General features: G+C 39.0%; 1 protein-coding gene across 5 annotated transcripts; it reads right to left on the reverse strand.

Moving 5' to 3' along the window:
• Positions 1-3,671: 3,671 nt before the first annotated feature.
• Positions 3,672-11,600, reverse strand: LOC104440925 (uncharacterized protein At4g18490-like). 5 transcript variants are annotated; one of them, XM_039311700.1, is made up of 17 exons: positions 11,340-11,599; positions 9,695-9,755; positions 9,226-9,352; positions 8,782-8,961; positions 7,918-8,652; positions 7,370-7,513; positions 7,147-7,284; positions 6,080-6,271; positions 5,834-5,999; positions 5,607-5,674; positions 5,481-5,520; positions 5,246-5,313; positions 5,120-5,159; positions 4,855-5,031; positions 4,206-4,316; positions 4,028-4,100; positions 3,672-3,850 (listed from the first exon to the last, which is right to left on the reverse strand). In XM_039311700.1, the coding sequence occupies exons 2-16, from the start codon at positions 9,753-9,755 to the stop codon at positions 4,044-4,046; spliced, it is 2,304 nt and encodes a 767-aa protein (XP_039167634.1). In that variant the 5' UTR covers positions 11,340-11,599; the 3' UTR covers positions 3,672-3,850; positions 4,028-4,043. The 5 variants fall into 5 exon arrangements, 4 of the variants coding, with proteins under 4 accessions (XP_039167634.1, XP_039167633.1, XP_039167632.1 ...); XM_039311699.1 differs by having other exon boundaries at positions 3,672-3,885; XM_039311698.1 differs by having other exon boundaries at positions 3,672-3,933.
• Positions 11,601-12,011: the final 411 nt, after the last annotated feature.

The following is a 12,011-nucleotide window of genomic DNA, read 5'->3' on the forward strand; positions in this document are numbered from 1 at the left end:
TTTAGGACTATTCAAGATTAAGTTAGTACCAATGCAATAAATTTATAATTTTTTGGATACTTTTCTCTATAAGAATTGTATATTTTGATTTCTAAGTTGTGTGTGTTACGATACACACACATAGAATCCCAAATAATTAATATGAAAACATATTAAAAAATCACCGTTGAAGATAACATTTTGAATCAATCTTAGAATATTAATGTCTTGATTATGCTCTCATTTTGGAGAGTTGGAGATAAGTTTATTCTGCTGTGAACTAGGATAGCTAGCAATGGACTAGGTCAATACCTATAAAGGTTGTGATTCAGCCAAAAGTGACATGGATTATCTAATCCGTTCCTAGCCTCGGTACATTTTTATTCATTCGTCCATTAAGCACGTCCCGACAAAATTTGCTATCATAGCTATTATTTTATTCAGCTCTTTGTACGTCCCGACCACAGGTAGAGTAATGATTTATTGAAGAAAGCAAATCGCAAGCTTCCCACCACACAGCGCTTCACCCAAGTTGTAAACCTAAACTACTTCGTATCAAAGAAACACAAGAACTCCTTCAATCCAGAGGAAACAAATAATGCAGTAATGTGTCTATATATATACATTCAGGAATAGGAATCCATGGCTAGATTCTTGCAAAACTATTCATGTGCATGCAATAATGTTGCACAATCCCAAACGTTTGTTGTATAATATGGGAAAGTACGAATAAAAAATGATGTTTAGATTGCTATGAAGGTTGATGTTAGTGGTCATATTTAGGATTGCGCTTGTTGGCAAGTGATCATTCCTTTATGTGATGGCACATTTGAATTGAGTGTTCATGGAATAAATTATATTTCTACTTAAGGTTATTGAGTATTGTCGCATGCTAAATCATGGTATTAAAATTTCAGTTCTCCCAAAAACATATCTAAACACGGTTAATAACATTCGATTTTGTATTTATTGAAGAGCACTCCAAATACAACTGCAGCAACATGGACATCCGCTGGTTTCAACCCCGACAATGCACTCTCCTATGATCAAGCCACGACTTCCTTGACACTTGATACTAAATACTTAACGAAAACGAGAATTCAACATCAAACACATCATGATGACTGCATAGTCCTATATTATTTGCTGCGCTTACGTCTCATCCGAGCTTATGAGAAATTATAGCATGGTGCTGCGGATCAGGACCTTCCGGACTGACCCGTTTAGGCCTGACTGTCTCGAAATCATCACCAGCCACTGTATTAGGCGACTTGGCAAGGACCGTCAACCTTTTGAATTCATGGACGAGAGTGCGAGCTTCAGAGCCGGTCCAGGAGAAGGCTACCAGCATCAGGCACAGATATAATCCCAACCTGGCCATCGATCCTTCTGGTCAGATTACACTGTGTGGTTTTTGCTTGGGAGAGGACTCCAATCGCTTGCTATTTATAGCCCTCACGTACCCTCTAGTTCTCTCTCTCTCTCTCTCTCTCTCTCTCTCTCTCTCTCTGTGTTAAAAAAAATTGAATCGAAGTGCCGAAACATAGGACTTCCCACAATCTACTCATCTGATAGGAACTCCCGAAACCCTTTCGCATATTTTATAAGGCACATTCCCCGCCAGTGGAGTCTTCATTACCAATGCCGTGCTTCATGAGTAATTACGAAAGCCTTTCTCGTCCCTTTATCTGGTCGAATTGAGTGACATTCAATCTTGGCTTCTTCCTTAGTACTCTACGTCGATTCAACCTTTAATCTGATCTACTCGACAATCTTGCAGATCCAGTTGTTGTCGCTATTCAACTTTTTTTAAGGCTTCCAATCCCGGCCTTCTCTTGTTGAATTATCGTCCTCAACGAGTGTCCCTTCTTCCGCGTTCGGCCCGCAAGACAAAATGTCCCTTTCTCGGGATCTCGACAAATGATCCATCCACTTAACAATCTTTGCAACTTGCTAAGATATAATAGAGAATGGATAAGTGAGTTGAAAGTCTTAAAATTTATCATGAAAATGTAATTAGATTTTAAAATCTATCAAAAGTGTAATTAAATTTTAAAACTTGTTAAATTAGCGTAATCTTAGTCATTTCGTTAATTTTGTCCAATTTAGGTAATAAAAAATGCTGACGCGACTTTTTTTAGTATTTTTTCTCTCCTATGTGATGCTAATTTGACTAAACACATGAAGGATAATGCTAAAATGACGTCATTTTGGTCCAAATACGATTTTTAAAATCTAACTATTATTTAAATTAGAATAAAAAATAAATTTGCAAATAAAACGAAAGGAGGCACAACAGCTAGGACCTCTGCAACACCACCATCGCCGACCAATGGTCGGCAAGGGTCGCCAAGTGAGGACCTATAGCAGCGAGGGCCAACAGTCCTTGCCCAATCTGAAGGAGGGCTAGTGACCTGACCACTGGCTGGTCATCCCCTACCCTTTCAAGCGATAGTAGGGCAGTGATGGTGCGGGCCCAGTAGACTCTCATTCTTCTGCCTTCTTCCTTTTCCTTACAAAATTGTATTAAAATCAAATTTAAATCAAAATGATATCGTTTTAGTAATTATGTTTCATATTTTGCCATGTCATTGCAAATTATTTTAAAAAGCGACATCAATTTTTTATGTTATCCAATTTGGATAGAGTTAACAAAAAGACTCGATTACGCCAATCTCACAAATTTTAGAATTTGATTATATTTTTTTATAAATTTTAGAACTAAAATGTATTTTTGTGATAAGTTTCAAAACTTTCATCACACGTACCCCTAATATATTTTACAACATGGGAACTTAAGCTATCAAAATCTAGTTCTAGGTTCAAGTCCCGGGCAACCCATTTTATATAGAATATCGAAATTCTATATATCTGCATTATCTTTTTGTAACTCACTTCATTGATATTCATTCAGATTCAAAAAATTCATATGAATCTCCATAGATTAGATCATAGATAGATATCTATGAATATGGATATTGGTTGACACAGGCATATAAGTTATGTTATATTGTTGAATAACAAGCCCTCAATTATCTATTTCTATTCTATTAACTGTTGCAAACTCCATCTAAGTTTTGATACTGGATCACGGGGTCTCCAGTTTGTGCTCCAACTGTTTCAATAATTTTGGAAAAGTATTAGGTCCGCACATTTCACACTTTCAGTCTTCTACTACCGGCATTCGCATCTGGAGGTATTGAGATATCAAAATTAGTGCACTCTTTATTAGCTGAAACCTTTGGAACTTCTTATCGCTCAGGCCGACCATGAAGGAAAGTAACTCCATTCATACTCTTCTCTAGTACATTTCCAGGGGCACCCGTAATCGACCCCGATATCTTGACAGCAATTCTGGACCTTTTTTGCATAGAGGAGATCAATAAGATAAATGAAGATAAAGAAGATATGATTTGCGACCTTTTTTGCATAGAGGTTGTGCAACATGCGACAGTTCAAATGTCGCACAATCCAAAGTTTAATATTACCACTGTCCTGACTTTCCCGCTGTTAAGAAATGACGCTACCTCCAGGAGGAAACTGGGTACTCTCTAGTGAAAGGAAATAACAAGCTGAGATTGGACAATTACAGATGCTAAGTTTAGAAGTCTGGTCCGTATTTGAAACATTGACAGCATCCCATGAAAACACGGAGAAGAAAAATAGTCTTTTTTTTTTTTTTTTGTGGGGCGGGGCGGGGTAAGGTAAGTAATGAAGAAAAATAGTCTTGATTCAGCAAAGCACCCGGAAATGTCCTTGGAATTTCATCCCAAACCGACAGGGTGCCAAAAAGAGACCCCCTGAATATATGCAGGAAGCCAGTATGCTTCCACAATCCAAAAGTCTGAGAAACAAGCCTGCATATACTTTCCTGATTCATCATTGCTCCCATGTTCAGATAAGTGTCTGAGCAAGGAGACAATTAGAGGCACATGCATCCATGATCTATTCTGTCTGGGTGTGATTCATACACAATCGTGAATGTTATGTGTTTTTGAGTGAGAGAGAGAGAGAGAGAGAGAGAGAGAGAGAGAGGCAAAGTAGATACCTCGTCTGATACAACTTCAAGTGTGAATCTCCTTGGACATGAGCCGTGATGCATACTTTTGCACCCTACGGATGTTTTATCTGGTTAAGGAACTACAAAGATATGCCAAAGGGGAAAAGAAACATATCATGAACAACCCAAGAACATACTGTGAAATCATCCATAACCAGAAGGATATCTGTTCTTCGTAGATGGGATGATTAAGCATTAACAGATTGTTGTTGGTCACAAGTGATCGAACAAGCAATTCTTTAGCTTCTTCCTGCTTCTTCTTTAGCATGTTGCAGATCTGTAAAACAATTTCCTTAGGCAGCCAATGTTTCACCAGCAGAAGGATCACAAAGATGGTAGAATAGACAAGAGGCAACAGTTCAATGCCCTTCTGTGCAATATCCTCAGTCTATGTTCCAATGGCCTTCTGAAAACTCAATTGCTTATGATAGACCTTTAATTATGGAAATTAGCTATAAAGTACTATAGATTCATCCTTAAGGATAATTACGTCGGACTGTAGAAGACATCACAATTCCCATATTAGGGAGGTTCTCTTCATCAATTGATTTCTAGTTGTACAAATTCAATAGATGAAGATGCTTTACCACTCATCCAGTAAGCCACAGAAAGTTGTCTATGGACAACTACTCCCTGTAACTTGACAATCTCGTATATTATTTTCCTAGAGCTTTGTTGTCACTATTATTGTCTCTCTATCATAATCTTCAGGGACTCTGATTATAGTCTACAATATGCATGTAACTGATTGCCAAAGCCAAGAAGTGCATAAGCAACTCATTTATAGCGAAAAATGTTAACCGTAATTCACTTACATCTTCAAGTTCCTTGGTATAAGCTTCAGCCTTTTCAACACTTTCATCAGATTCCATGACTGATGGACTTCCAATTTCGGTGGACCTTGCCTTAGGAGAAATCTTAAGCTGAAATTTAGGATGGTCACCGGACAGACTGTCCGTTTTGCTTTGATCGGTGTTCTCATGAATGCAAACCTGACATGTATAATCTAAGAAACCAGCAAGGAACGAGTTTCGACTCTCTGTTGAAATAGAAAAACTTAAGAAGGTTCTGTCCATTTACCTGTTCTGTGACAACAGCTTTGGAGGATTCTCTGAAACTTCTGAAGTGCCAAGGGTAAGAACATTACTTCCACAAACAAAACCCAGTCACAGGAGTGAGGATAGTGGAGTTATTAGCACTCTTCACCTTTTTTCACTGGGAGCTTCAGAGGGCCATTCCGGTGGACTAAATGACATCAAATTGGCAACTGACCCCTGCAGAATAGACACTCACAACTTCTAATGCATTACAACATAATTATATTTGCAACACCCTATTGAAGAGGTGTAAGGTATTACTTGGAAGTCAAGAGCAAACAATAGAAAGGAACCTCAGATGATTTCCCTTATGAATCGAGAAGTGGCTGGTTTTATCGAGTTACCTGTTCTGTGACAACAGTTTTGGAGGAATCTCTGAAACTTCTGAAGTGTCAAGAGTAAAAACATTACTTCCACAAACAAAACCCAGTCACAGGAGATAGCATAATGGAGTTATTAGTACTCCTCACCTTTTCTCACTTGGAGACCGAGAGAGCTGTTTTAATGGACTAAATGGCATTAAATTGGCGTCTAATCCCTGCAATATAGACAGTCACGGCTTCTAATGCATTACAAAATAACATCCCCATAAGTATATTCGTAATGCCCAATTTTTTTTTTTTGGTCCAAACATAACACCCTATTGAAGAGGGGTAACTTATTACTTGGAAAAGAAGAGCAAACAACAGAAAGGAACCTCATATGATTTCCGCTTTAAGGATGACTTGAGAAGTGATCCATTTTCGGTGCTTTTGCTACAATGAGGTAACGCTCGCTTAGCTGTAATTTGCTCAGAGTCCCTCATGGAACTGATTTCCTCTGTAGGATTAGAACCAAGTTGGCCTTCTCTGGTTCTTATGGCCCTGCACATATTGACATCTTGATCTCTAAAAGTATCTATGGTTACAAATACCAGGACATAAAGTTGCAATGCAGTTTAGACCTCATCATTCTCAAGCTAGAAAGATGAAAAGCCCTCTTGGCAGAATTAAGAGAGTTACTGTTCTTCACATCAACATTTCTGACCCTTGAATCCTTAAAAGACTCCTTGCTGGAATTCGTGACTTCAGGATTCACGCATATCTTATCAATTGGTTTTGACAACTCATTTAAACTGCTCGTCTTGCATAGAGAACTGCAAAAGTTTAGAACAAGCAGATTAAGCATTTGCAAAATAATGCTGGGTCAAAGGTCTAATCCAATATATGCAATCTACTTGTTAGAGCTGGCAATGTCTAAGACAGGATATGACAAGACATGAACAGCGTCAAGCATAAAACTGATATGACATGACATTGACACATCTTTTCTGTATTGAGAAGTTATTTCAGTCTTGAAAGTAAATATCATGCTACAGCAGATTGTGAACCCTACTTCCAGGCATAATTTAGTTATATTTTACCAGAGAAAAAGATGTCAATATCCACTTCAAAGCATACTATGAAGGATTTAATGAGCTTTCTTGGCCAATGATAAAGGGAGACTCAGACTTAAGAGACAATTGCAAGTAAAGGTTTATAATTTCAGCTGAAAAGGCTTTAATTTCATCAACAGCAAGCGATAATCAAGAACATCATAAGATTTTTCACGTGCATCTACATATGTGTTCATCAAACTATTAATATACAACAAATTCAAATACATCTACATATCTGTTGATCAAACTAGTAATATACAGCAATTAGGAGAGTGTCCAATGTCTCAAGGCAAACTATGATATACCATCAAAAAAAAAAAAAAATCTCATTTTACCCTAGTTGAAAGTCCATTGGATAACAGGAGACCAATAACCAGACCAAATTTATATGCCAAAAAGGTAAACTCTGCCTTTTTCTCTTTTGTGTTTGTGTGTGGGTGGGGGAGTGGCAGTGGGGAGGAGATAACTTACACATTATTCACTCGCTGTTGGCTACTCTTAAACGAAGTACATGGGAAAAAGAAAATGCTAGAATTTGAACAAAATTTCAAACAGCTCCACAATTACAACTTGATTTGGTACAGATGCCTCACCCCAGTGGAGAAGTGGGTCTCACACTGATATGGCATTCAGCCAGAGGAGGTTGCCTTTTTGTTTGCTCCCTTGCCAGTGAATTTAGACCAACGAGTGACTTTCCCCCAACTTGAGAATCCTTGGCATTATCTCCCAACCTGTTGAAGATTGCATAAGCCATGTGATGGTGTAAAGCATCGAATGTCCAATCAATGAAACTAGAATCAAAAAGAAAATCTTCACCTAGTTTCATTTAGATGTAAAGAAGCAAGTCCTTTGCTGCTCAATTGAGTAAGCTTTCTCCCAGTTGATGGTTCTCGAGAAGACTGACTTGTAGTTTCCTCTGATCTCTTGAAACGATTCGAGTGGGCTTGTCCAGGCTCTCTACTGGTAAAGAAAGAGGACAATATATAACTGCTGGCTCTCCATTTGGGACATTTACATAATACTAAAACTGAGCTAAGAAGTGCAAAAATGTTATGCTGTTGATTCACCAATCTTTTTATTGAACTCTGGAAATCACCATAAAATGCATCAACATGATAGCAAGAGCTCAATGAATGAGCGATCAAACTGAAAATCACAACAACTTGCATTCCTGTCCTTAATATTTAAGTTATGGATGCACATGCTTTCTAAATTTTCACAAAATCAACCATCAAGAATCCATGTTTCGTAAAAGGAGACATTAATGGCCCATTGGTCTAATTTGGCATGGCAGAAACATGCCAATAATATAGATTCCCTCTCATTCCTCTAATCACTAAAAGGTAAGGGATAAAGGGGACAACCTGAAAACAGCCATTTCACTATCATGCAGTACTTTACTTGGGATAATACAGGCTGTATCATTAAGACTTGTCACAGGCTTGGCGTCTTCGTTATCAGCCTTAGTAGCATTCAATGTATCAAGAAAAGGTTTATTGCTTCCATTTGCCTCGCCTTCTGTTCCTGGAACATGTGGCACACTTGAACCTTCTGACTGCATGTTGCCATGAGAATATGTGGCTTCCCCTTCTGATTCTTCCCTGTTACTCTGCTCTTCACCCAAAGTGCAATTTAAACTGTTGACAATAGACAAATCCTTTCTTGGAAGCTCTGGGATGGTACTTAAATTTGTGTCAACCCCAGGCTGAATATGTACTTCTCTTGACGCTGTTTTGTCTGATGAATGATCTTGTTGATCAGATTCATAAGAACACCCACTGTTTGTCCTTTCGAAAGAAGATTGTTCTGTAATTGCATTTCTACAGGCTGTGGGCTTTGGCACCCAATCCATTCTTGGGTTAGGCATAGAAGTTGAAGTTACAGAAGTTCCTACTTGAATCTCTGGTGTACCCACACAGCGTGATGATTGAACATTATCAATCATAGCATTAACCTCAGAGTCAGGAACTGCCTCAGGAAGGCGAGTTTTCAAGCCCTGGTGCTCATTCATCTGTGATGATGTCCCTTTGCTTCCTGTAACCTTCTTCCCACCTTGTTCTCCCTCAGTCATGGGTGAATCAAGATTAAAGCCATCCAACCTGGATAGCACAAATGACTGCTAAGTTCCTAGATTGCAATCAAAAGTCATGATGTTTCCCTTCACTAGAAAATATAACCTTATGTATCAAAGAATATGCCCTAGTGTATACATTGTGAAACTGTCTTACTCATTAAAATCAAAGGAGAAAGAAAATCTTTTCTTGGAATTTCCTTCATCAGGTGATTCTGCTTCATTTCTGTCCTTGTTTGGAGATTTCTTAGATGGACGAGAGAAATCAAGATCTGGCATATCCACTTTGAATGATGAAAACTTGTCAAAGTCGCCATCCAGGTTAAAATCAACATCCCTGAAAAAAGTTTCTTAATATTCAATGCACAGAAAGATTGTAATAAGCTTTCATGCATCTTCACCACCATCCATTGTTTTGAACGATTCTTGAAGTGGTTGAATGATATGTGAAGCATGACTCACTTAATCACCTTGGGCATTATTCTCCAGAAAGCGGTAATTGTACAGGGACACGTAACCAACACAAGTATGAAGATAGAATATTAAAGTTAGATTCACATCCATACCAGTTTATTATTCCTATACTTTAAGTTTCGCTTACAGTTTATCAAAGTTGAATTTCTTTGTTTTGCCTTTGCCAACTGTATCAAAGCTAAAATCCACTGCATCATCTTCTGCCACAGACAACGACTTCCAGGAGGTCAGGAACTCCTTTCCAAATTCAGCATCTGTTGAAATCAGATTTAACATTGAGCTGTGACCTACATATCTGACCTTCAAAAGGCATGGCCAGAAATGTGTACAAGCAATCATCCTAATCAATGACAAGGATGAAAACCTATTTTAACATAACGAAAGCTTTAATTTGATTTCAAGTACACGAAAAGTATGCTGAATTAATTATTGACCACAATATCCAAAAGAGTCACATATCAGGCCATATTATATAAACAATATTATCCTAAACGAATTTATTAGGTTTGAAATAGAGAAATATGCATCCTTTTGGTATCATTTCACATCTGAAGTGAATTAACTGTATTTTGAGATTTCTCAAGCTTTCAGAGTACCTAGTAATGATTTATCCTCTTTCTGATTCACCACTGCCGTGTCCTTAGGTGATTCTGCCATCTGCAAGGGAAAGAGTGAGGATAGCATTGAGAGAGAGAGAGAGAGAGAGAGAGAGAGAGAGAGAATATAAATGGCCCTTAGAATTTACAAAAGAAAAGGGAGAATTAATTTCAAACCCCTTAGGCTGGCTACACTACAGAGCAACCTCTTCTCCTCTCTTCATAAAAGCAACATCTCTTTATTAAAACATGGAATCTATAACATTTTTGCACTTATCTTTTGCAGAAGAATATATAAACTAGCCTAGGAGGGACCTTAGCCAGTCCATTAAAGTGAAAAACTCACACTTGACATATAAACAGTTCATACAGGCGCGGCATTTACTTATACAAAGTGGTTAGGTGGAGAATTGCAAGCTTTAAATTTAAAACTGTGCGACCAAAAACACCCATATGTACATGCCAGATTCATTTTTCATCCTTCCACAAATGCAAAGGCAAAGGATCTCCAATTTGACAGCAATGATGAAGTGGACGTGTAATCACCACAAAATAGAAACGATCATTTCAAGAGTTATCTGCCTCGATTCAAGTGGGACATGAGTCTCGCATACTCCCAATATGTCCGAAGGAGTTCCACTAGACCACAAGTGGAAACCACTATAGCTATTGCAAAGGATAAACAAATAATGCAGTATTAAATGGTTCATACAAGGGCAAAGCACAGGGCTAGTCCAGTATAATCTATTCCAAGAAAAGAACACGCATGCTATTTTAACATGAGAAACCATGGCATTGAGGTTTAGCAGATGAATTAATGGCTGTCTTATGATATCCTTAAATATATAGGTCCCATCGCATTCAGATCATCCGATTTCCAGCACAGTGAAGTTCACTTAGAATGAAATGTTACCAAAAAAAAATACATCAGAAGAGCTACTTATCATGGTATCGTTTCTATGAAAAGAGATGCCGTGAAATAGCATTATCTTTGCATGAAACTGTCCTGAGCAGAAAAGAATCTCCTACTCATACCTCAGAAGTCAAGACAATGACAAGGTAAATGCCGTAAGGCATAGCGATTTTCTCTAAATAAGCGTCTACACTGCGGTGAAACTGTAAGGAGCTACAGACTCCTAGCAATAGGCTAACGGAAAATCTGAACACAAATCTATCTACAAGCTAACTCCACCCAGTTTCTGAAGTCAAATGTGCCGGAATACTCACAGAGGCATATCAGAGAGAGATAAACGCAGCAAATAAGGAGAAATTCTCCCCTGCGCCTAACCTACAAAATCATAGACGATGCTCGACCGGACTCGATAAAGCCAATCTACGACGATCACAAAGAGGTCTTCTGAAATCAAACGGACCTCCTGCCGGACGGAGGATGGGAGACGCAAAACGAACGCGAGATAGTGAGAGACGAGGCACGGCGAAGGTGAGAGTCCGAAGGAACTCCTCATCGGAAAAGTTCGCACCATCGGAGAAACTAAGCGCGCTCGTGTGGAGTACCTCTGTTCAACGCTACGAAACGATCGGCGAACGCCGAGGTACGGAGCATCGAGAATCCGAAGAAGCAATAGCCAGAAGAAGAAATCGACGGATTGCGAAAGCTCGAGATCGATTCGCACGGCAACAGTACCTTCCTTGCGATCGCGACAGGGAGCGAGCTCGAGCGTGGGAGAGAGAGATCGATCGACTGGATTTGAATGGAGATGAGAGAGAAGCAGTCTGGTTCTTCTGGGGATTTGAATGGCGACTCTATTTATATATGGAGAGAGAGAGAGAGAGAGAGAGAGAGTAGCCTTGAAAGAGGCGGGACCGGAAAGTGGCGGAAATCCGACGGAGATTCGCCTGAGCGACCCGTCATGCGCTCGCCGGCTGTTTCCTCGAGGAGACGGAGAAAATTCCGACTTTGCCCCTCTTTGGAAGCATTTCAGCACGGTGCCCAGGAAACACTCCGGCGGACCCGGATCTGTGCATCCAAAAAACTATCGACCGTCGATCACGTGGATCCAAACTTGGGAACTACGTGATCAACGATCTTAATTGATTTGGGGAATATAGACTCGAGTATAGATGGCATATGAGCATTTACCCTATGTATCAAACTCAATAAATTACCAACTGATCGCTATCAAAGTCTATCTCCATATGCCTATTGTCGTGCCAAGAAGGACTACTCAAAACTGGCTTGAGAGGAATTATAGAAATTGACAAGAAAATGGATGTCTTATTTATTATATGAAGGTGGAATGTTTTTCAAGTTAGTGTTGTGTTGACATTTGTCCCACCTTAATCGCTATTGAAATGT

The sequence above is a fragment of the Eucalyptus grandis genome, chromosome 4 (genome assembly GCF_016545825.1).
Source record: "Eucalyptus grandis isolate ANBG69807.140 chromosome 4, ASM1654582v1, whole genome shotgun sequence".
In the NCBI taxonomy this organism is placed as follows: Eukaryota; Viridiplantae; Streptophyta; class Magnoliopsida; order Myrtales; family Myrtaceae; genus Eucalyptus; species Eucalyptus grandis.